At 50.0% G+C, this 25,168-nt stretch overlaps 1 protein-coding gene and 1 long non-coding RNA gene across 2 annotated transcripts in view; both read right to left on the minus strand.

The window, feature by feature from the left end:
- LOC123350391 (zinc finger protein 850-like) overlaps window positions 1–23,937 on the minus strand; it is a 586,050-nt gene extending 562,113 nt beyond the window's left edge. Inside the window, exons 1-3 of the mRNA XM_044988962.1 lie at window positions 23,884–23,937; window positions 20,842–20,955; window positions 19,775–20,473 (exon numbers count right to left, since the gene is read on the minus strand). Coding sequence (XP_044844897.1) covers window positions 19,775–20,473; window positions 20,842–20,955; window positions 23,884–23,917 — 847 coding nt within the window. The 5' untranslated portion in view covers window positions 23,918–23,937. The remainder of the gene's footprint in view (window positions 1–19,774; window positions 20,474–20,841; window positions 20,956–23,883) is intronic.
- On the minus strand, window positions 17,730–18,563 carry LOC123350403. The gene is made up of 2 exons (XR_006573754.1): window positions 18,504–18,563; window positions 17,730–17,853 (listed from the first exon to the last, which is right to left on the minus strand). It is a non-coding gene; the product is annotated as an uncharacterized LOC123350403 (long non-coding RNA).
- Window positions 23,938–25,168: the final 1,231 nt, after the last annotated feature.

Here is a 25,168-nt window from a genome sequence, read left to right on the forward strand (position 1 = left end):
GGAGATTCTGATCTACGCCTGTATCCAGTCCCTTGCCTGGACCTGTACCACCAAATTAAAGAGACGCTGGGCATGTTTTGGGAAGCCATTCTTCACTAACACTGCTGAGATTTTGAGTGGTTTTGTAAAGGATTCTGCTTCAGAGAAGTGTAAATTTATCCTAACCAAGACCAAAGATTTGGCAAGAACTCTGGTGGAAAGAGTCCACACTCAGTTCTTGGCTTTGACCCCAGGAAAGGAAGCCTTGGTGACCAGGGTTAGATTGAGAACAATCATCCTTCACTGTTTGGATGCAAAGAGAGAGTGCTTCATAGGACATTGCTTCCCCATGGATCCCAAACTGGCTGCTTGATTGGGTAACAAGGCCTTTCAGGCTGTAGAAATGATGGTAACTCATGAGGCAACAAATGAGTCAGGCTTCAATTTCAGACTTCCGGATACACGCAGGTTGAGTCCTGATTCCATTTTTTTTTCTCTGTCGCTGTGGCTACGCAATAAAGCTGATGTTGGCACAGTTGCACCAATGTAGCTGCACTGCTATTACGGATGCTCTCACCCAATGGGAGAGATTTCTCCCATCAGACTTGATTAGTCCAGCCCCCTCAAGTGGTGATGGCTACATTGCTCTCCTGCTGATGTAGCGCTGTCTACTCAGGGGGTTAGGGCTGTTTAACTACATAGCTCAGCAGTTCCAACCATTGTCATTTTAGTATCTTATTGTTCCTCTCTCTGTTTTTTGTGCTGGCCTTTCTGTTATATCAAGGTGTGACTGTATAGCTCAGTGCATGTGTGACAAAAGCTCATTGGGACCAATTGGCCAAGGGGTCACTGTTATTCACAAGCAACGCCTGTCTCAGACCTGACAAACTCACCACACCTAATACACTGATTTTATTATATTTATCTAGGAGGCATAGCAGCGAGATCTCTACTGAAAGCTTGTAAATTATTGATACTCCTAATCACTGTGAAAGGTGTGTATGAGTCAGACTGAAGGAGTAATGTAAATACATGGAAAATTATGCCCATATGGTATTGTCATGAAAATGAGTCACCCAAATCATTGGTCTTGGTGGGGACGTCCCATTCCAGTGGGAGGGAATTGTCACCCATCCCTTGCTAGCCAGTTATGCGATGTGTTGCTCCATTGTTCCATACCTTTGCACCAGCCCAGAAAAGCCAATGGAAAACTATCAAAGACAAACTATAAACATCAAAACCCTGTGGAAATGAAAAGGACAATGACAACGAGGAGATCTTCCTTTCTGTGACTAAAGACAAAAGACTGATTCAGTTTATAACAGGGTGGAGAAAAACACTCTGTTTCCATTCACCAAGGAGATCCCTAATGACCAGTGGTGCTTCATCAAAGGCAAAGACTCAAGTGTGAGGTAAGAATCTACTTAGATAGGGAAAGGTAACTATTAAAAAGTGTAGGTTGTATTTTGCAATTTTGTTCCGTCGGTAACAGTTGGTTTCCATCACACATGTTTGTTTCTGTTTAAATCTCTATCCCTTGTTTAATAAATTCCCATTTGTTCGATAAGTGTACTGAAGTGCTGTGTGTGATACAAGAGCAGTGGTCTACAGTAAAACTGGTAACCTGGGATATACCATTGCTTCGGGAAGGGAGGCTCTGGGATTTCTCTGAGTATCTGGTGATCGGGGCTGGGTGTCAGAGGGGGACACATTGAAGGAACCAGGGATTCGGGTGCCTCTATTGTCAAGTGGCAGGGCTGCTGTAGCTCAGAGGAAGGTGCTTGAGTGCCTAGTGGCAGGTGACAACAAGGAAACTCACAGCCCTCAGCTCCCTTAGAAGGGTCACAATGTGCATCTATGTTGAGCCACCTGTCAAATTCACACCGGGAAGGCATCCTATAGTATGGCTCCCTGAATCACAATAGCCCTAAAACTCTCCCGTATGAAAAAGAGTCCTGCACTGAGGATGGAAGAATCCCATGCACTGCTACATGTTGCAGATCGACTGGCTAAGCGGTAGTTCTTCATAAAAGGACTTGGGGATTACAGTGGATGAGAAGCTGGATATGAGTCAGCAGTGTGCCCTTGTTGCCAAGAAGGCTAATGGCATATTGGGCTGCACTAGTAGGAGCATTGCCAGCAGATTGAGGGACGTGATTATTTCCCTCTATTTGGCACTGGTGAGGTCACATCTGGAGTACTGCATCGAGTTTTGGGCCCTCCCCTACAGAAAGGATGTGGACAAATTAGAGAGAGTCCAGTGGAGGGCAATAAAAATGATTAGGGGACTGGGGCACATGGCTTAGGAGGAGAGGCTGAGGAACTGGGGGTTATTTAGTCTGCACAAGAGAAGAGTGAGGGGGGATTTGATAGCAGCTTTCAACTACCTGAAGGGGGGTTCCAAAGAGGGTGGGGCTCAGGTGTTCTCAATGGTGGCAGATGACAGAACAAGGAGCAATGGTCTCAAGTTGCAGTGGGGAAGAACTGAATTAACTCCACTCACCTGGGTTAGAAACATTTGTTTCTTTTGAGTAGATAGTGGGAAATGGAACATTAATTCAGACCCAAGAGGCAAGGAAGAGGCTTCATGACTTTGTTCTCCAGGAAGGGAGAGAGGAAAAGCCCAGAGCTGCCTTTAGTTCCAAGCTGGGGTCTCCTGGAAGATGGAAAAGTCCCTTGATCACTGAGGATCCCATGGGATCTTGCTGCTCCAGATTCTCCAGAATCCTGGGTGCGGGGAGGGTGCCACTGCACAACGTGAAAATGCAAGGGAGGACCCTGGAAGGGAAGGGAGGAACAGAAAATGGAGTGGAATGAAACGGGGAGAAAATGCATCTTCTCTCTCCCCCAGCAAGAAATGTGATCAGTGGGGAAACTCCCCACCATGAAGGGCAGAGACCACAGAGACATTCACCGCACACTGAGCAGTGATAGACTTGTTGCCTCCTATCCCAGTGAGAGCAAAGAGCCGCCAGAGCTGGAGCTGTGGGCTGCTGTGCTTTCCTTCCCAGATGCTGGAATAATTTGCAGCACAGAGACCTGGATTGGGGCTGATGAGGTGGAAGATCTGCTTGCCACAGTGGTGGGTGGGAGGGTGTCCTTGGAAGAAGAGGCTGAGCGGGGGCAATGCATGGGGGGCAGAGCACAGGCGGTGCCATGGTGAGAGTGCCGGTGATTTCCCCACTCCTCGGGAGGTTCTGTCGGTGGCACTGCAAAGGCGGCGGCCCAGCACCCCTCCAAAGGGAGGTGCATCACATCCAGCATTTCTTGCCTTGTTTGGGGATTCTCAGCCTCCCCGAGCCCCTTATACCCACTGCCCATGCGCATTGTCACTGGTAAATACGGTCAGATGAGACTAGGGGTCTGGGGTGTGAAATACCTGGATGAAACTGGCTGCCTCGGGGCAGCGGTGAGAGGGGGAGGGAGCTCAGTGAGTAAATCCTCAGAAGTCTCACCTCTGGGTTTGTAATGTCAGGCGCCAGCAAACAAGTCCCTCTATGTGTGAGGTGGAGGGGCTGGGGCCATGGGGTGTCAGTGTGGGGGTGGAGGGGCTGTGGAGGGTGTCAGGGGGAGGAGGAGGGGCTGTGAGAGGGAGAGTCCGTGGGGGTGTCAGTGTGAGGGGGGGCTGTCAGGGGGAGGGCTATGGAGTATCTCTGGGAGGGGGAGGGGTTGTGAAGATATTGTCACCTCCAGGCAGCAGGAGCCACCCGACATGGGAGTTGAACTGCCCCCTCCCCCAAGGTGCCCCAGAGCCCAGCATGGAGCTGCTGTCCCTGCAGGGTCCCTGGGCATCACAAAGGGGTGATGTGAGGTTACTGCCCCATCAGTCCTGGGGTGGGGGACTGGAGCCCCCGGAACAGCCCTGTGGGGACTCAGCCCTGTGGGAATTCAGTGTCTGTGGAAGAGCACATCTAGGAATGGGGATTCCCAGCTGCATTAAAGTGGCATGAAGGAGAAGAGAGAGTTACTGCTTTAGGACAGTCTGGGTGCGCTGGGTGTGAAGGAGAGTGCCCAGCTCTCAGTCTGCAGAACAGCCAATGCCAAACATTCAAAAACCCTGAGTCAGGCTCACCAAAAATCATCAAATTGGCTTTAAAATCATGAGATTATGTAAAATTAATAGATTTGGGGATCTTTTTATTTGCTTCTGCTTGAACCTTGGGGTGCACGGGGGTGACATTTTGAATCTCTCTCCACAGCCACAAGGGCTAGAAAGGTTCTGTTTTCTTTAACAGCGAAGGCTGAAATAATCACATCTCCACTTGAAACGAGGAAGAAAAGAATTCAGCATTAAGAAAAACAATAACTCTCATGAGACTCGCAACAAAACCATGAGAGTTGGCAGCACTGAGTTGGAGTGAGTCTTTGTTCTCTGGGATTCCCTGGAGCAGGGGTTCCCAACCTTTTCCTTTCTGTGGCCCCCGCCCAACATGGTATAAAAACTCTACAGCCCCTCTGTGCCACAACTGTTCTTCTGCACGTCCAGTAGATTAAAAGCCAGGGCTGTTGTTAGGGGGTAGCCAGCAGAGCTATTGTACAGGGCCCCACAACACAGGGTCCCCCATGAAGTTAAGTTGGTCCAGCTTCAGTCCTAGGTGGAAGGGCTCAGATTTTAGATTTCTGCCCTGAGCCCCAGTGAGTCTAATGCCAGCCCTGCTTTCTGTGTTATTTTGGCAGCCTCCCCCTGCCCCACAACCAGCTTGCTGCCCCCCACCCCAGAGGGCTCCAGACCCTCAACTGAGAACCGCGTTCTTGGAGCTCTGTTTAGAAGTAAGAAGCAAAGCTGCTGCCTTTCCTGATGGCTGAACTCAGGCTCTTAAAGTGGCATATTCCTGCCCTGCCAGTGACACCAGGAAAGCTCCCTGAGCAACTGCCTGGTCTCAGGGACAGTCTAAACCTGCAGGGCCCCAAGGGCAATGAAGCCGCTGAGTCAGGCTGGACACTTTGATTCCCAGAGACCAGCCCTGGCTCTGTTAGCAGCAGCAAAGAAGTCAATTTCCTCCCACCCTTGATGAATCAGCCTGAAGATCTGTGCAGAGCTGGGGGTTTCTCCTTTCACTCCTTCTGGGGAGTGCCGGGGTCCCGGGGGCATTTCTAGCACAGCATTCGGAACTGAACTGGGGGAACCAGCCTTTCATTACAGAATGCTCACGTTCAGACCACATCTTTATTCACAGTTTTTTATAATAATGATATAATCCTTCAATCCTAGTGTCACCATCGATAACATGGCTTGTTTAGCCTGGTGGGATACCCAGGGTAAAACTAACCAGCTCTTCAGATCCAAGAGAGTGGAGATAAATCACCTCTCAGAGTCAATGCAGGGTAATCAATAGGCAGACGGTGGGCCAAATAGCATTTGAATGGACCCCAAAATCTTTTTATTTACTTATCATTATTGTTATTTTTTATTATTATTTATGCTGGAGTCTGGACCTTGACAAAAAATAATGGATTACCCCTAAAAACGGGGTTGTGTTACATTCCTTATGTCCTCGCTCCATCTTGTGGCCATTTCCTTTCCCTCCTTTCAGTGAAAAACTTTGGGATTTTGTGTAGAAATTTTATTTCCTCGGGAGAGATCCAGGAGCAGGGGCTGCCTGAACGTACCAAGCACCCACTAGATTAGAAGGTGACACACAAACACCTTTAAGATGAGGCAGCCGTTCATGCCAAAAAAATTATCTCCCTTCTTCATTTGAGTGACAGCCTGAATTGTTCCTTATCCAGGCAGATCCCAAGGATTGGCATCATCAGCAACAAACCCTTCTGTATGTAGCAGGAAATAACCCAAAATGTGCTTTAAAAGGAGCTGTCTCGTTCCTTCTGGTGTAAAATTTGCCATTATGGTTATTGATTTTCATTTCCTTTCTCTGAGGGCAGAGATGGGGTTGGAGCCACCTCAGTTTGGGATGTAGAGCCCGTGTCCCCATCTGTCAGTCACTCTGGGGACCTGTCTCTGCTCCCAGTTGACAGGCTGCCTCCAGCCTCTCCAGCCAGCTCTGTAGTTTTGGGGGTGAGTCATTTGGCAAGCATACATAGCACATAGAAGAGGTACTTTTGCCAGATGTATTGGTGTTATAGTGGTGAGCATGGCTGCCTTCCAAGCAGTTGGCCCGGCTTCAATTCCTAACTAATGCACTGATGTGATGTTTTCTCTGCTGGGACTTGGTTTAATTTCAGTCACATTGTATCACTTTATCAATGGAATGAGGGAATCAATGTCCCAAATCCCAGCAGGTCATTAAACACACAGGGGAGGAAGAAAGGGGCAGGACTATACAGTGAGCTGTTGGAGTCATCCTTGTACTACAATGTTTGGTTTATTTAAAAAAAAAATCCTTTACTTCCCTCTCCCTTTTAGACTCAGAGTCTTTAAGGTCACTCAGGCTCACAACTGCCCAGAGTTCGAGAACTGTCCCTGTTCCCATTGGACAGATGGGGAAGAACCTAAGGTTCAGAGAAGGGAAGTGACCTACCCAAGGGCCTACCCAGCAAGGCGGGGGCAGAGCCAGAAAGAGAAGCCACCAGTCCTGACTCCTGTTCTAACAGACAAACCCACCCCCAGAGGCAGGGATACAGCCCAGGAATCGAGATGGTGGGGAAATTTCATTGAAACTGTTTCTGTCTGAAAATCCCATTCAGACTAAACCAGTTTGTTTCTCGAAATCATAACAAGTGAGATGAAAGTTCTCTGCAAACATATGTTGTTGCAAAACAAAAGCATCTCCTGTTTGTCACAGGTGTTAAATTGTCTCGTCGCACACAAAGAGGAGACACTTAGATCTCAAATATTAGATAAGATGCTTCAGTCTGAGCTAAGTAGTTGCTGCTCTTAACAATTTCAAAATAAAAAAATACAAATCAAATAGACTATTTCAGCTATTCTATTATGTCATAATCTGCTCTGAGTAAACGTGATAGGACACCTCATATTATGCACTACTCCTAGTGACACTCTCCAGTGGATTCCCATCCTCCACCCACCGTGAGGTAGGTAGGAGCGGATCATTATTATCCCTACCTGAAAGAGGGAGAAGCTAAGGCTAAGAAAGGAGAATTGACTTGTCTTCAGTCACACAGCCAGTCAGTGGCAGAGTTGGGAATAGGACCCAAGAGCTCTGATTTTCAAACTAATCATTGGATCGTGAATTTCATACATTGAATGACCTGAACAAAGTGCTCTCAGATGAGCTCCAGACCAACAACAGTGCACAGTAATTATTCAGCAAGTATTTTAGCAGAACTGCAATGTTAGAGAGAATCATCAACTGTTTAGAGATAATTAATGCAGTGAAGCAGCAAAATTAATCAAACATATAACTGGTTATGACATATTTACTTGATCTTAAAAAATAACAAGACCTGAGTCACCTCCCTGTCAATAACCCCCTGCTCAGACAATCAGGGTAGAGACAGAGATTGGGAGGCTGAGGGTTCTCACCAGAGAGCCCAAAGGATGGCCCAGGTCACTGGTGGGGATCACTGCCCGAGCACTATTGCAGCCCCACATTTTTGGGTGACCTCCTACAGTGGAAGCTACAGAGCACTCCCCTGCCACACACACAACACACACACACCCCTACCTACCTCCTGGTGTTGGGAGGGGAACAGGAGAAAGGACAAAAGAAGCAAGAGACGAAGAGAAAGAGGGAGGGAGGGATGGAGGAAAAGGTGAAACAAAAAGGACAAACCCCAATGTCCCCAGTGATTCTAAGGGACAAAATCCCAGGTGCACAATAAAATTCTGCCTCCTTAAGCTCGTGTTTTCCATGCCTAGAATTCAACTGTCACCAGATGGATCAGACTGAACAGTTTTCAAACCTCGAGGAGACTCTTACCTTCTAAACAGGGATGGCTGATTTCTAGTAAAATCACTGAAAATGAAGGAGAAAACTCGAAAGAAGTTCCTCCTGGCGCTCACGTACGTGAACCCGAATACTCTCTCAGTTCTCAAAGAGAGACCTGGAGAAGGAGACTTGCTGAAGCAAAGCCACAGGGGTTTCTGAGATTTCCCTGGCCCCTCGTCCCTGTCCTGCCTGGCTGATGTCAGCATCTCGCTGTGAGGTCACCACCTCCCCATCACCTTTGACCAATAGTCTGAGGTCCTGCAAAAAGCCTTTGTGATGTCACTGCCACAGCCCTCCCTTGCTGGGCTAATGTCCTGCCCCTGGCCAGGCACTTTGGAGCTTTGAGCTACTCCCTGTGGATCACCCCACTCAAGAAGCGTTCGTTCTAGGAAGCAAGCCGGCTAGACAGGAAAACATCAGACGCTGCTCCCAATGCTGCACTCAGTTTTTCAGAAATTAGTACATTTTATGGCCAGAGGAGACCATTAGAGCATCTAATCTGACCCCCTGCATATCACAGGCCTCTGGTTTGACACAAGAGCTACTTTTGGGGCAAACACATTCCAGAAAGGCATCTAGTCTTCATGAAATTACATCAGGAGATGGAGAATCCACCACTTTCCTTGGTAGCTTGTTCCTGTGGTGAATCATCCTCGCTGTTGAATATTTGTGCCTTAGTTGTAATAGGAATTTGTCTCTTTTCACCTTCCAGCCATTGGGTCTTGTTATGCCTTTCTCTGCTAGATTCAAGAGCCCTTTAATACCCAATCTTTTCTCTCCATTAAGGCACTTCAATGAAGTCACCTTTCAATCTTCTTTTGATAAGCTAAACAGGTTGAGCTCTTTCAGTAGCTCACTGGAAGGCATTTTTCTCCAGCCCTCAGAACATCTGAGGGCTCTTTGCTGCCCCAGCTCCAATTTCACAACATCTTTTTCAAATGAGGACACCAAAACTGGAGGCAGTATAAAGGTTGTATAAAGGTAAAATTAAATAGGTTGTAGAGGAGTTTTTTTAAACTTAGGCTTTTGTTGTCTCACTGATGCCGTGTCACCTCGTATGACGTTATTGACATAATCTATAACTGTATAGATCACCGTTGCGACCACTGTTCTATATTTGCAGCCAATATTGTAGAAAGGTTGTCGTGTAAGGGGTCTATGGGGAGATTCTGACTGGATTATTATAATGATGCTATCTCTAGACGTGTATTATTTTTGTAGTTGAAGTTATGAATATTGGCTCTATGCTGTCCATATTTCAAACTTGTGCTATGCTTCCGGGGAACACCCCAGCCAGAAAAGTTGGTGTCAGTTCTGCCTAACCTGCTTGATGGCCCATTAAGGACCAACAGCTATACAATTGACCCATTGAGAGGCAGCAGATATGCCTTGTGACTCAGCAAGGTATGCAGGGACCTGCCTATGGACAGAACTCTAAGGTTTTTCTATGTCATGTGCAGGATAGAGTGTCCTTGGGACAAAGAAAGCAAAGACCACATGGCAAGAGACTATAAAAGGCTGATGTCTCATCTCCATCTTGTCTTCAATCTGGCTTCATACCTCTGGAGGGACTTTGCTACAAATTGAAGCTCTGTACAAAGGACTGAATGACACATCCCAGCTGTGGATGGACTCCAGAGACTTGATTAGAACCTACAGTTTATTCTATCACTGCTACAAGCCTGAACCAAGAACTTTGACATTACTGGATGTGAAGAGTTAAAATCCATCTGCATTCTGTATAACTACCTGGTATATGGATTGTGCCAACTCTTTTCCAGACGCAAAGTCCAGAATATGGTCAAGGGATCAGAGGCCTAGCAAATAGTGATCAGCTAAGAGAAAGGTGGGGTAAACAGAAAGCCTTGCTTGCTAAAAAAGGCCTTGTCAGCAAATTGCCAGGTGTTGGAACTAAGAACTAAATCATTGAGTCTTATTCAGAGTTGCAGATTGAACAAAGAATCTCTGTTTCTATTGTGTTTGTTTCTTCTGTAGGGAGACGTTCTTCCCACAGAGCCAACCTTGAGTTTATGAGAACTTTTATAGTCTCTTGCCATGTGGTCTCTGCTTTCTTTGTCCCAAGGACCCTCTATCCAGCACATGGCACAGAAAAACCTTAGAGTTCTGTCCATAGGCAGGTCCCTGCAAACCTTGCTGAGTCACAAGGCCTTCTCTCAGTGGGTTGATTGTATTGCTGATGGTCCTTAATGGGCCATCAAGAAGGCTAGGCAGAACTGACACCAACTTGTCTGGCTGGGGTGTTCCCCGGAATCAGAGCACAAGTTTGAAATATGGACAGTATAGAGATAGCATCATTATAATCAGCCAATCAGAACCTCTCCATAGACCCTTATACAAAAACCTTTCTACCATATTGGCTGCAAATATAGAATAGTGGTCGCAACGGTGATCTATACAGTTACAGATTATGTCAATAACGTCACAGGAGCTAACACGGTATCAGTAAGACTGATACTGGAATACGGCCTCCAGTTTTGGTGTCCTCATTTGAAAAAGATGTTGTGAAATTGGAGCTGGGGCAGCAAAGAGCCCTCAGATGTTCTGAGGGCTGGAGAAAAATGCCTTCCAGTGAGCTACTGAAAGAGCTCAACCTGTTTAGCTTCTCAAAAGAAGATTGAAGTACTGAAGGGCCTTAATGGAGAGAAAAGATTGGGTATTAAAGGGCTCTTGAATCTAGCAGAGAAAGGCATAACAAGACCCAATGGCTGGAAGGTGAAAAGAGACAAATTCCTATTACAACTAAGGCACAAATATTCAACAGCGAGGATGATTCACCACAGGAACAAGCTACCAAGGAAAGTGGTGGATTCTCCATCTCTTGATGTCATTTACTGAAGACTAGATGCCTTTCTGGGATGTGCTTGCCCCAAAAGTAGCTCTTGTGTCATACAGGAGGCCTGTGATATGCAGGGGGTCAGATTAGATGCTCCAATGGTCTCTTCTGGCCATAAAGTTGACTAATTTCTGAAAAACTGAGTGTAGCATTGGAAGCAGCATCTGATGTTTTACTGTCTAGCCGGCTTGCTTCCTAGATCCAACACTCCTTGAGTGGAGTGATCCACAGGGAGTAGCTCAAAGCTCCAAAGTGCCTGGCCAGGGGCAGGACATTAGCACAGCAAGGGAGGCATGTGGCACTGACATCACAAAGGCCTTTTGCAGGACCTCAAACTATTGGTCAAAGGTGCTGGGGAGGTGGTGACCTCACAGTGAGATGCTGACATCAGCCAGGCAGAACAGAGGTGAGGGGCTAGGGAAAGCTCAGAAACCTCTGTGGCTTTGCTTCAGCAAGTCTCCTTCTCCAGGTCTCTCTTTGAGGACTGGGGGAGTATTGGGGTTCACGTACCTGAGCGCCAGCAGGAACTTCTTTCGAGTTTTCTCCTTCCCTTTTAGTGAATTTTACTAGAAATCAACCATCCCTGTTTAGAAGGTAAGAGTCTCCTCGAGGTTTGAAACCTGTTCAGTCTGATCCATCTGGTGACAGTTGAATTCTAGGCATGGAAAACATGAGCTTAAGGAGGCAGAATTTTATTGTGCACCTGGGATTTTTTCCCTTAGAATCACTGGGGACATTGGGGTTTGTCCTTTTTGTTTCACCTTTTCCTCCATCCCTCCTTTCTCTTCGTCTCTTTCTTCTTTTGTCCTTTCTCCTGTTCCCCTCCCAACACCAGGGCACACTGGAGCCGTACTGCTGGGACTCTCTCTCTCTCCTGCCTTTCCCTGACTATTAAGCCTGGCCCTGGTCTTACTTCCCTTAAGTGCCATGTGGGCAGGAGGAAGCACATGGCAGCTGCAGATACAAGGACCAAATTGTGGACATCAGGTTAAGCAGCAAGAAACACAACCATCAGGTCAACCCGCTGGAATCTCTCACCAGACTGTTAAATTCTAGGGCCCCAACCTACTGAACCAGCCAGACCAAAGCTCTAGCGGGCATCAGTCACCCAGCAGGAAGGAGAAAACTCAGCCTGGTGCACCTAGGAACAAGGAAATCAAGCACATTGAGCTCCAAGGCTTTACAGCAAACCAGCACAGCACCAGGAGGTCCCCATGGGATTTGGGCTCAGATGGCAGGAGTCAGAGTCCTGAGGACTGAATCATTACACCCTGGGACCTGCAGATACTATTATTTCAGGACTCCCGTGACCCTCATCTGGTTGGTTTGCAAGCTGCACTCATTGCTTCCCTCCAGCTCCTTCCTCTCTCGGGACTCTCTCTCTTCCTGCGTCTCTGCTGCTCTCCTCCCCTAGACATTGAACCCAGCCCTTGCTGCTGCCAACACCAACTGGCAGAAGGGCCTATAAGTCCCCTGCCTGAGGGGGCCAATGCATGTGGTGGGCCATAAGCACCACAGGTTTTAACCCTGTTTGCTTCCTTCCCCATGGCTCTTACTCAGATTCTATGGACATTCACCTGTGGCTGGGGTATGAATTTGTGGGCACAGCATTGTGCAGTGGGCTTCCAAGACAGCCTGTAATTCAGCCTGGGGTTTGCAGCTCGGCCTTGGCCTGGAGGCAATTTTCTCTCCGCACAGCAGATGGGGGATACACTGGGACCAGCTCCTGCCTCTTTTTTGTGAACTGGTTCCCTGTGAGGACACACCAGAGATCATTGCAATCTACCTAGCGAACAACCACCTGGAAATATTCTCCAGGCCCCAGCTGATTTGGAAAGTTAAAAATAATATTGCACAACAGAACTATGGGGCCAGGGCCCATAAGAAACAAACGGGAGCAGGGAAAGAGAGAGCACAGAGAAGAGAAGGAGAGATGGGATAGAAAAAAGTCTCTAGAGAAGGAGCAGCTGGAGAGAACCAAGGAGTGCAGTGGACAACAGGGGTGGCAGGTTTGTAGAAATTTTGGTGGTGCCCAGAATGCATAGTGCCTGCCCCCCGCAAACTCCATCTCTACCTGCCTAAGGCTCTGGGAGGGATATTGGGTGGGGGAAGGAGGTCTGGGGTGCAGGGAATTGGGGTGCAAGCACTGGGAGGGAGTTTGGGTGCAGAAGGGGTGAGAGTGTGGGCTCTGAGAGGGAGTTTGGGTGGGGGAGGGGGTTTGGGGTGCAGGGGTTTGGGGTGCAAGCACTGGGAGTTTGGGTGCCGAAAGGGTGAGAGGGTGGGCTCTGAGAGGGAGTTTGGGTGGGGGAGGGGGTCTGGGGTGCAGGTTCTGAGATGGAGTTTGGGTGCTGAGTACAGGCTCACATGGGACAGGGGGTGGGGGTGTAGGCTCTAGGAGGAAATTTGGTGGCAGGAGGGGGTGTGTGGGAGGGGTGGGGGCAGGGGTGAGCTGCAGAGGGTTCGCAACGGTTCGCGCGAACCGTTTGCTAAAATTAGACGCCGGACAGCGAACCACTTGCTAAAGTTCTCTGTCCGGCGTCTAATTAATTCTGCCTCCACCTCCTGCCATGAAGCTCCTCCTTGCTTCTCCTCCCCCACGGCTTCCCGCGAATCAGCTGTTCACGCGGGAAGCCTGGGAGGGCTGAGAAGCAGGCAGGCTTCCCCGGCCCAGGAAGACGACCCTAAGGTAGGAAACTGGGGGCGGGGGGGCGTGTGCCCCGGCCGGTCCCTGGGCGCGGCCCGTCCCCGCCTCCCCGGCCGCGACCCTGCCCGGCCCCGCGTCCCGACTCCCCCTGAACCCCTCCCCGGCCGCCCGGCTCCGGCCGCACCCCCCCCCGCCCTGCCGTGCCCCCACCTACCGTCCCCGGGTCCCCGCCCGACCCTCCCTGGCCGCGTCCCCCCCCCCGCGTTCCCGGCCGCGACCCTGCCCGGCCACCCGCCCCCCCGGGTCCCCGCCCGACCCTCCCTGGCCGCATCCCTCCCCCGCGGCCCTGCCCGGCCCCCCCCGTCCCGGGTCCCCGCCCCCCCCCCCCGCGTTCCCGGCCCCGCGTTCGCGGCCCTGCCCGGCCCCCCCCGCGTTCGCGGCCCTGCCCGCCCCCGCCCCCCCCGTGCCCGGACCCGCGTTCCCGGCCCTGCCCGGCCCACCCCCCCGCATTCGCGGCCCCGCGTTCGCGGCCCTGCCCGGCCCGGCCCCGCGTTCGCGGCCCTGCCCGCCCCCCCCCGTCCCCGGGTCCCCGCCCGACCCTCACCGGCTGCGGCACGGCCCCGCGTCCCCGACCCCCCCCCGAACCCCTCCCCGGCCGCCCGGCTCCAGCCGCACCCCCCCCCGGCCCTGCCGTGCCCCCACCTACCGGGATGCTCGGCTCTGGACACGGCCCCCGACCTCCAGCCCGGCCTGGCCCCGTGGCTCCAGCCGCCCCTGCTGTTTTGCCAGGGGGCCGGGCTCCGGCAGCGCGGGTCTGGGCGTGGTGGCGGCCCCGGCTGCCCGGCTCCAGCTCTGGCCGCAGCCCTCCCTGGCTCCACCCGGCCAGCCACCTGGCTCCGGCCACTGGGCTCCCGCCGCATCCTCCGGCTCCGGCCGCGCGACTCCTGTCCTGGCCCAGCCACGTCCAGGCAGCGCGGTAAGGGGGCAGGGAGGGGGTGTTGGAGAGAGGGTAGGGGGGTTTGGGGGTGGGGGGGTCAGAGGGCAGAGAACAAGGGGATTGAATGGGGGCAAGGGTCCCGGGGAGCAGTCAGGAAAGAGCAGGGTTGGATGAGGTGGTGGGGGCACTCAGGGACAGAGAGAAGGGGTAGTTGTATGGGGTAGGGGTTCTGGGGGGCCATTGAGAATGAGAGGAGGGGTTGGGTGGGGCGGCAAGGGGTTAGTCAGGGGACAGGGAAGGGGGGGATGGGTCAGGGGTCTCGGAGTGTGTGTGTCAAGGAACATGAGGGGTTGGATGGGGCACGACCCCCCCCCCGGAGGGGGGGGGAAGGAGGGAACCCATTGTTAAAATTTTGGAGGGAGGAGGGAACCCGTTGTTAAAAATTTGGCAGCTCATCACTGGGTGGGGGTGCATGCTCTGTGCTGGGGGTGCAGGCTCTGTGAGGGTGTTTGGGAATGGGAGGGGGTGGGGAGGGGGGACAGGCTCTGGGAGGGAATTTGGGGGCTGGAGGTATGTGGGAAGGGGGTGAGGGTGAAGGCTCTGGGATGCAGTTTGGGGGCTGGATGCAGGCTCCAGGCTGGGGCGGGGTGAAGGGTATAGGCTTTTGGATGGAGTTTGGGTGCAGGCTCTGGGAGGGAGTTTGGAGACAAGAGGGGGTGCAGAGAGAGGAGGTGCAGGCTCTGGGAGGGAGTCTGGGTGAAGGCTCCTGGCTGAGGCAGAGGCTAGGGGGTACAGAAGGGGTGAAGCACATGCATTCAGTCATTTCATAGGGCAGAGTTTTAAGGCTATTTAGATTTGGGGAACTATTCTTCCTAGCATCTTCCCTGTGTAGATTTCAGAGGTGTCCCCCACCCCCCACTGAGCCGCACTGTTACACCCCAATCTAATAGAAAGGCTGGGAGTCTTCAAGTTCATAAAAAGGAACAGGGACAGAAAATAGAAAAAGGAGCAAAATGTTTCTAAGATTAGAAGGGGTTGGATCTCTGCACCTCTCGGGCTTTGGATATACCTGGGGTAGGAACTGTAGCTGCAGTTTAGGAACCAGGTAATGGCATAGATGCTCCAGCACGTTGGGCTAGCAGGCTTTGCAGGTACAGGGAGACCAGTGCAGGCTGCATAGCCTGTCACCGTTGTGCTTCATTCCCCAGTCCTGGGATCCTGGCAGTCAGTCTCTCTGAGGCTATGTCTACACTGGCAGAGTTACTGCGCCGGGAGTTACAGTGCCGCTCAGCGAGTGCTGAAGGGAAACCGCTAGTGTGTTCACACTGTCAGCTGCCTGCACAATAGCGTGTTCACACACTTGAGGCACTTGCAGCGGTATTCAGAGCAGTGCACTCAGTATCTCTTCTTCTTATGCCACTCATAGTTGTGGAAAGGTGGAGGGGGTTGCGGGGCATCCTGGGTCCTGTCTCAATGCCCCGTGATGCATTGCTTCACATCCCAGCAATCCCTGTGCTTCCATCCGCATTTGGTACCATCTTTCGATGGTTTGTGTACTGCACATTCTGCCTCCTTGGGCAGCAAGAATGGATCCCACACTATTGACCAATATGCTACATGTCACGAATGGCAGTGAAGTTATTCCTTAAACTACAAAAGCAGAGGAGTTCTACATTGATCTCACCACACGTAGTAGCTACGACACAAGATTGCTTGTGGCATTCACGGAGGTGCTGACTACAGCGGATCGCCGCTTCTGGGCTCAGGAAACAAGCACTGAGTGGTGGGATCACATCGTCATGGAACTCTGGGATGACGAGCAGTGGCTGCAGAACTTTCGGATGAGAAAAGCCACTTTCATGGGACTGTGTGCTGAGCTCACCCTCACCCTGCGGCGCAAGGACACGAGATTGAGAGCTGCCCTGCCAGTGGAGAAGCGGGTGGCTATTGCAATCTGGAAGCTGGCAACTCCAGACAGCTACCGATCGGTCGCGAACCAGTTTGGAGTGGGAAAGTCGACTGTTGGAATCGTATTGATGCAAGTTTGCAGGGCCATTAATCGCATCCTGCTAAGAAGAACTGTGACTCTGGGGAACGTGCAGGACATTGTGGATGGCTTGGCACAAATGGGTTTCCCTAACTGTGGAGAGGCGATAGATGGGACACATATTCCTATTCTGGCACCACCCCACCTAGCATCCGAGTACGTTAATCGGAAGGGGTATTTCTCTATGGTTCTCCAGGCGCTTGTGGATCACCGTGGGCGTTTCATTGACATTAACACAGGCTGGCCTGGAAAGGTGCATCATGCACACATCTTTCGGAACAGTGGCCTGTTCAGGAAGATGCAGGCCAGGAATTTTTTCCCAGACCGGAAGATCACAGTAGGGGACATCGAAATGCCCATTGTGATCCTTGGAGACCCCGCTTACCCGTTAATGCCATGGCTCATGAAACCGTATACAGGGATGCTTGACAGGAGCAAGGACCAGTTCAACTACAGGCTGAGCCGGTGCCAAATGACTGTGGAGTGTGCTTTTGGCCGTTTAAAAGGGCGCTGGCGATCTCTGTATGGGAAGCTAGACTTGGGGCAAAGCAGCGTCCCTGCGGTTATATCCACGTGCTGTACCCTCCATATTTGTGAAGGGAAGGGTGAAACATTCAGTCAGGCATGGACCGCCAAGGTTCAACGCCTGGAGGCTGAATTTGCACAGCCAGAGAGCAGGGCTACTAGAGAGGCCCAGCAAAGGGCTACAAGGATTAGGGATGCCTTGAGTGAGGAATTTGAAGCTGAAAGCCAACAGTAATGTTTGTTGCCTTGCACGGGAGTGAAGTGCAGTGGTTACAATGTTAGTAGGAATCTGTTTTTCCTAAAATGATTTGCAGTGCCTGTTTCTTTCCTGGGCTACGGTATCTTTCAATTTCTGCAATAATAAAGACTGTTTTCAAAGCCAAGAATTCATTTATTGAAAAGAAAATAACTTTCTTGACAGACACAGAACATTTTGGGAACCTAAAAGGGCAGGGGAGTGGGGTGGTGGACTGTACAGTCACAGGTTTGAATATGTCCTGTCTGGAGTGCTGTGCAATGAGTGCTGCACTTCAGGATGAAAATACTGCATGGTGATGGGGGTTGAGTGCAGAGGGTAAGAGTCGTTCTCAGGGCTGGTAGGTGAACGTACAGGTGTTCGGGGCAGCTGGTGGTGGTAAGAACCTGGATGCTGGGGAAGGAGGTTTGGAGCTGACATTGGGGCACAAGGGAAAGAGCTTTGGGATGGGGGCGGGGCCGGCACGGTAGTGGTCTGCCTTCATGGCTATGAGCGCCTGGATAGAGTCCGCTTGGCGTGCCATGATGCTTATCAGCTGCTTTGTGCTTTTTTCTTAGCCGCTGCGTTTCTCTGGCGGATCCTGCTTTCCCTTTCCCTCCAGTCCTGCAGTTTTTTCCTCCAGTCCTGCACTTTTTTACTCTCTCTGGCAGACTGATCCATAACTGCTTTCAGCATGTCTTCTTTGCTTTTTCACGGCGTCTTCCTGAGGTTTTGTAGCCTCTGAGCAGTCGATGATATGGGCAGTCCAGTAGTCAAGGACACTTTTCGAAAGGCAAAAATGGCAACAGTTAACAGAGGCAGCATTGTTTATAATCCCATCCAGACAGTTATTCCCACACAGTGAAGGAGTTTACAGTCTTCACTTTAGCATACTTTTCCCATACCAAACAGAGCGCACATAACCCACAGGAGCCACGAAATGATGAGCAAGGGGGACTGATTGCTTCAGGGCTGTGCAGGGGTTTCTGTGCGTCGGGGACAGCAAACAGCTACAGGGGGCATCTGCACTGAACACTCTCCCAACATTTTCCACAGGAGTTAATCCTGGAAGATATCTCGCTGCTGCGGGTCACCTGGGAAGAGCAGGAGGGTCTTCTACAGCAATGCGGATTCCGCCCTGGCCCCTATGCAGCTTGCCTGTGTGCAGCAATGGTCCCCCCACCCCTCGCGGCACAGTAGTGCGGACGCGTTAGCCTGACTGGGACAAGGACCACAGTGGCTCTCCCAATAAACTTGCGCAAGCGCATTGCCCATGCTCTGGCTGAAACTTTTGAAGAGATTACCAAGGCCGATTATCACAATGTGATAGACCACATCAATGGGCTATTCCACATCTAGGCATACATGCATGCAGCCCTAACCCCCGCTCCTCTCCCGAAACATTTCCATCCTGAAAATAAAAGCCGCTTACCGGTAACCCGCTCTTCTGCTTATCCTTCACCAAGTACCGGCTGCTGCGACTGGCTACCGTCCTCCTGGCTTGAGAAGAGCTCCTGGCTGCATGCCTCCTGGGACTCCGGGGTGTCTCTCCCCACCCCAGTACACTCACTCTTGGTTTCCTCTCCCCCTTCCCCTCCTCCTCCCCCCGCTCTGAAGCGTCCATCGTGGTCGTCGGATTGGCAGTGGGGTCACCCCCAAGTATCGCGTCCAGCTTCTTGTAAAAACGGCAGGTTGTGGGGGCAGCGCCGGAGCGGCGGTTTCCCTCACGGGCTTTGCAATAGGCACTCCGCAGCTCCTTCACTTTAACCCTGCACTGCACCGCGTCCCGGTCATGGCCCCTTTCCAGCATGGCCTTTGATATCTGGCCAAAGGTATCATAATTCCTATGGCTGGAGCGCAGCTGGGACTGCACAGCTTCCTCCCCCCAAACACTGATGAGGTCCAGCAACTCGCCATTGCTCCATGCTGGGGCTCGTTTGGCGCATGGAGGCATGGTCAACTGGAAAGATTCACTGATTGCACTCCACACCTGGCTGAGCAAACAGGAAGGGGATTTTTTAAATTCCCGGGGCATTTAAAGGGCGGGTCACCTGAGGCCAGGGCAGTAGAGTTTGAACTGATGAACAGAGTGGCTGAACAGACATTCTGGGATACCTCCAAATACCTCTGGAGGCCAATAACAGCGCTTTTGGTGGCCACACTGAAGAAGCAGCGCTGCATCACCAGCGCTGCAATAGTTATACCCGAGGCGGAGCAGGAGTACAACCAGCGCTGCAGCCAGGGAGATGCAGCGCTGTATGTGCCTTGCAAGTGTGGACGGTGACTAAGTTGCAGCGGTGTAAACCCACCACCAGCGCTGCAACTCTCCAGTGTGGCCAAGCCCCTAGTGGATGGAAGGTACAGGTAGTTTTTGCCTCAGTGTAGCTTGTTGGGATCAAACCTCTTTCCCACCTGGAGGTGATGAACGTTCCTGGCAGGAGGGACACACACTCCTATGACTCAAGAGGAAAGGAGTTGATAGAAAAGATCACAGGACTGATTCCAAAGAAGGGTGAGCTGCAAAAGGCGGCAACTGATCTGGTGGAGCTGAGGCGCCATGGTGAAGATGGTGCAAAAATCACTATGTGGGAATTAGCAAATGTGATTAAAAAAAAAAAATCTTTGGCCAGCCCTAGTCAAGGGATTTATTACAGTTCTCTCTCATGTGGATTTTGTGATGTCTAATAACGTGTGGGCGGTCACTGAAGCTTTTCCCACACTCGGAGCATGTGTAGGGCTTCTCTCCCGTGTGGATTTTCTGATGTGTGATAAGGTTTGAGCGCTGACTGAAGTTTTTACCACATTTGGAGCATGTGTAGGGCTTCTCTCCTGTGTGGATTCTCTGATGCGTGTTAAAGTTTGAGCGCTGACTGAAGTTTTTCCCACACTCGAAGCATGTGTAGGGCGTCTCTCCTGTGTGGATTCTCTGATGTGTGATAAGGTTTGAGCGCCGACTGAAGCTTTTCCCACACTCGGAGCACGTGTAGGGCATCTCTCCTGTGTGGCTTTTACAATGTGTGATAAGGTCCGAGCGCTCATAGAAGCTTTTCCCGCACTCAGAGCACGTGTAGGGTGTCTCCCCAGTGTGGATTCTCTGATGTCTGATAAGGTGTGAGCTGCGACTGAAGCTTTTCCCGCACTCGGAGCATGTGTACGGTTTCTCTCCCGTGTGGATTCTCTGATGTCTAATAAGGTCTGAGCGCCAACTGAAGCTGTTCCCACACTCACTGCATGTGCAGGGTGGCTCTCCTGTGTGGATTCTCTGATGTCTGATAAGGTTTGAGCGCCAACTGAAGTTTTTCCCACACTCGGCGCATGTGTAGGGCAGCTCTCCTGTGTGGATTCTCTGATGTGTGATAAGGTTTGAGTCCTCATAGGAGTTTTTCCCGCATAGGTCATTCTCTGCACCGGAAAGAAAGGAAATCTCAGAGAGAGGAATGGAAAAGGGGTGAACAAACCAAAATATGTATGGGAGAGATCAAACGTATCAGGAGCTGATTTTCCCCAAACGCTTTCCCAGAGGACAGAGGAAGGGATCAGTTTTGGTCCGCATCTCACCAGAACACGCAGGGGAAAGCGAGATCGGGGAAGGACCTTCTGCCAGTTGTCAGTCAGAATAGGAGGGAAGCCATGAATGACATCTGCCATAATGATTCTACATCTGCAGGGAACAATCCTGAACTTGGAAAGCTCACAAGGTCTTTGTAGAGCATCCCAAATGTTTCCTGCATTCCCAAACAGTTTTTGAGCTGGTTTAAGCAATTCCTCACCTGTGCAGGCAGCTCTTGGGAGCACTTTTTTCTCAGAGCCATGGCGGTCTGGGACCCACGGCTCTTCCCCTCGTTCCAGCTGCAAGATCACATCAGGTTTGGAAATTGGAAACCCTGCTCAAAGCAAAGAAAACAAGGGAGGTGAGTGGAATTTGTGGGATACTTGTCACAAAGAATATTCCATGGTTTTATCCCCAGCTCTTTATTAAGCAGTAACATCCCAAGGCCAGCTTCCTTGGCTCAAAGTGGCAGAAGAGTTATTATTATTATAAATCATATGCATTATCTTACTGCCTAAGGACCAACTAACAGTGGGTCTCCATTGTGCTAGGCACAGTACAAACAGAGAATAGTAGATGGTCCATGCCCTGAAGAATTTACGATCTAAATAGACAAGACAGACACAGAATGGGGGAAGGGGTAGAACCCACTGTTAGAATAGAGATATTCAGGCCTGCCTGTAAAGCCTATACTTTAAGAACTTAGGTGTATTTTTATCACTTAGCTACTTACAGGGGTATAAAAACAAAGAATCAAAATCACAGTCCGCCTGTGTTTGGGCCTTCTCTCACTAGGATAATCTGAGGCCTTGTTCTTAGGCTAAGACCTTTGGCTAAGCAGCAGGGGCCGCCATTAGCTCGGACGCGAAGGGTCACATCCTCACATCCCAAACCAGTCACACTGAAATAAGGTGCTATTGGGCTGTTAGGAAGACAATCCTGTCCGGATCTTAAGATGGTTAAAGAAACCTTAGTTTGATAGCATCCTGTCTGGCAAGAAATCACTTATCAATGTGGTTGATGAAACCCTCATTTCTGTATTGCTTTATCTTTATGGCCACCACTTTTACATTGTTAATCAGTCTGGTTCTCTAATTGTTTCTCTCTCTCCTGTATAATTAATGTTGCTAGGCGTAAGTTAATTAGGGTAGTGGTTTATAATTGGTTAGAGCAGGAGCAGGCAACCTATGGCGGCACATGAGCTGATTTTCAGTGGCACTCACACTGCCCGGGTCCTGGCCACCGGTCTCGGGGCTCTGCATTTTAATTTAATTTTAAATGAAGCTTCTTAAACATTTTAAAAACCTTACTGACTTTCCATACAATAGTTTAATTATGTATTATAGACTTATAGAAAGAGACTTTCTAAAAGCATTAAAATGTATTACTGGCACGTGAAACCTTAAATTAGAGTGAATAAAAGAAGACTCGGTACACCACTTCTGAAAGGTGGCCGACGCCTGGGTTAGAGAATTATGCCACAATATGTTAGAATTAGTTAGTTAAATTTCAGCACAATGATTGGTTAAGGTATAGCTGAGAATATTACTCTATAAATGGGGTCAAATAGGAGGGGGAAAGGACATTGAAATAATAGAATATCAGGGTTGGAAGGGACCTCAGGAGGTCATCTAGTCAAACTCCCTGCTCAAAGCAGGACCAAACCCAACTAAATCATCCCAGCCAGGGCTTTGTCAAGCCTGACCTTAAAAACCTTTATGGAAGGAGATTCCACCACCTCCCTGGTAACCCATTCCAGGGCTTCACCACCCTCCTAGTGAAACAGTGTTTCCTATTATCCAACATAAACCTAAACCTCCCTCACTGCAACTTGAAGCCATTACTCTTTGTTCTGTCATCTGCTACCACTGAGAACAGTCTATATCCATCCTCTTTGGAACCTCCCTTCAGGTAGTTGAAAGCAGCTATCAAATCCCCCCTCATTCTTCTCTTCTGCAGACTAAATAATCCCAGGTCCCTCAGTCTCTCCTCAAAAGTCATGTGTTCCAGTCCCCTTATCATTTTTGTTGCCCTCCGCTGGATGCTTTCCAATTTTTCCAATCCTTCTTATAGTGTTGGGCCCAAAACTGGACACAGTAGTCCAGATGAGGCCCCATGAATGTTGAATCTTTGTTAGGGGGAGAACGGGAACAGGGATACAGGCAAGGGTTGCGGCATCGGAGCTGGAAACAGAACACTGGGGAACAGACTGTATTGGCGTATAGAGATAAGCCCGACTGGTGTGAAGGGCTTCGAAATATGTACTCTTATAGGTGTAAAAATTGTACAGGCTATACTACCACCCTGTGACATCATCAACAATGTACCCATTTGTGCCTGGGTAGCGGCCCTGTATGGGAGGGAGGATACAGCAAGGACTCAGCATCGTTGGCCAGGGTCTCTGTGCATAGACATGGGGAGGTTATACGGGGAGAGGGGTAATGAGTAGGAGAGGGAGGTCAAGAGTTAAAATTATAATATTTGGGGGAAAAATGTATAATGGAGTGAAACTGAACAGAAATAAAACTGGAGAATAGTCTCTAAAGCAATAAGGCTTCGGTAGGGATTGGGGGTTAAAAGTCTGGGATCCCCCACAGCTCTAGATCCCAAACCTCTCCTCCCTCCCACTGACCCACCCAGCCCACTTCCCGGGTGCCCTTCCTCAACACTTCCCTCTGCTTCTTCCCATTACTCTCAGCCAGCATCACCTCCTGGCACCTTGGGAACTTCTTGTATTTTCTCCTGGTCTCTCACTACCTCCTACCTCCCTGCTGCTTCTTTGCTCTAACCCTGCACACACCCTCCCCATGTCCTGGCACCCCAGAAATATCTACTCCCCTCTTCTCCGCACCTCCCACGGCTCTCTTATCCCTTCACCTGTGGGGTCCTGAATGGCAACATTACACGCTCTCCTAAAAGAGCTCATCTGACTGTCACACAAACCATGCATGAGTCATACACATATTTACTCAATTTAGAATTCTACAGGCAGCCTATTTTCCTCTTAAAATGAGGGAAAGGACGAAAGCTACAGCTATTAATGTAGCCAATAAGGATACATTAAATACAAATTTAAAATGACTGATGGCACGAAAAAGGCACATGTCCAAAAATGATACTAGTGTGTGGGAGATAAGGAAAAAAAGGGGGCACAAGGAAACTTGTCAAAATTTGTATGACAAATAAAGGTATAAAGTTATTACTACTCAGGTTCTTTAGAGACCCCACAGCTTCTAATAACCCAGGCGACAGGACTCCTTACCCAGCAAGACCACCGTCTCATAGTTCTCCTGCATGACATCCCTGTAGACGGCTCTCTGAGTGGGGTCAAGCAGAGCCCCCTCTTCCTTGGTGAAATACACAGCCACCTCCTCAAAGGTCACCAGCCCCTGAAAAAGAAAAAGTCCAACACTCAGTACCTGCTGCCCCACTCACAGTCCCACTATTCACGGAACAGCAGCACCAGGTAAATGGAAGCTCCGGGAAGCACATGTTAACAGACCCCACCCAACCTTGCTTAGAGCAGCCAGGAGGCATCAGACGGTAGAAAGAGAGAAACTCTGTGTCTCCCAGCTGACAGACGGAGGCAGGGTCATCACATTTATCACATACCTACTAGCCAGAGCTTAATATAGTAGTTGGGGCTGTCTCTGGACCCTGATGGTGGCTCCCTGGTAGGAATCCCAACACTCTCCAAATAAAATATATGGAAGAAAGGGGAAGTCAATAGTAAAGAATATAAGTTAGAAGGTCAGAATTGTAGAAAGTTGGTAAGGGAAGCTATCAGAAATCAATGACCAATTAATGAAAATAAGAAGGAAGTTTTAAAAAAGTATATTAAGTACAAAATTAATCCCTAACAATGGTAGTGGTAAATTAAGAACATAAGAACATAAGAATGGCCGTACCGGGTCAGACCAAAGGTCCATCTAGCCCAGTATCTGTCTACCGACAGTGGCCAATGCCAGGTGCCTCAGAGGGAGTGAACCTAACAGGCAATGATCAAGTGATCTCTCTCCTGCCATCCATCTCCATCCTCTGACCAACAGAGGCTAGGGACACCATTCTTACCCATCCTAGCTAATAGCCATTTATGGACTTAGCCACCATGAATTTATCCAGTCCCCTTTTAAACATTGTTATAGTCCTAGCCTTCACAACCTCCTCAGGTAAGGAGTTCCACAAGTTGACTGTGCGCTGCGTGAAGAAGAACTTCCTTTTCTTTGTTTTAAACCTGCTGCCTATTAATTTCATTTGCTGACCCCTAGTTCTTGTATTACGGGAATAAGTAAATAACTTTTCCTTATCCACTTTCTCAACATCACTCATGATTTTATATACCTCTATCATATCCCCCCTTAGTCTTCTCTTTTCCAAGCTGAAGAGTCCTAGCCTCTTTAATCTTTCCTCGTATGGGACCCTTTCTAAACCCCTAATCATTTTAGTTGCCCTTTTCTGAACCTTTTCTAGTGCTAGAATATCTTTTATGAGGTGAGGAGACCACATCTGTACACAGTATTCGAGATGTGGGCGTACCATGGATTTAT

This window comes from Mauremys mutica, chromosome 15 (assembly GCF_020497125.1).
Source record: "Mauremys mutica isolate MM-2020 ecotype Southern chromosome 15, ASM2049712v1, whole genome shotgun sequence".
NCBI lineage: Eukaryota > Metazoa > Chordata > Testudines > Geoemydidae > Mauremys > Mauremys mutica.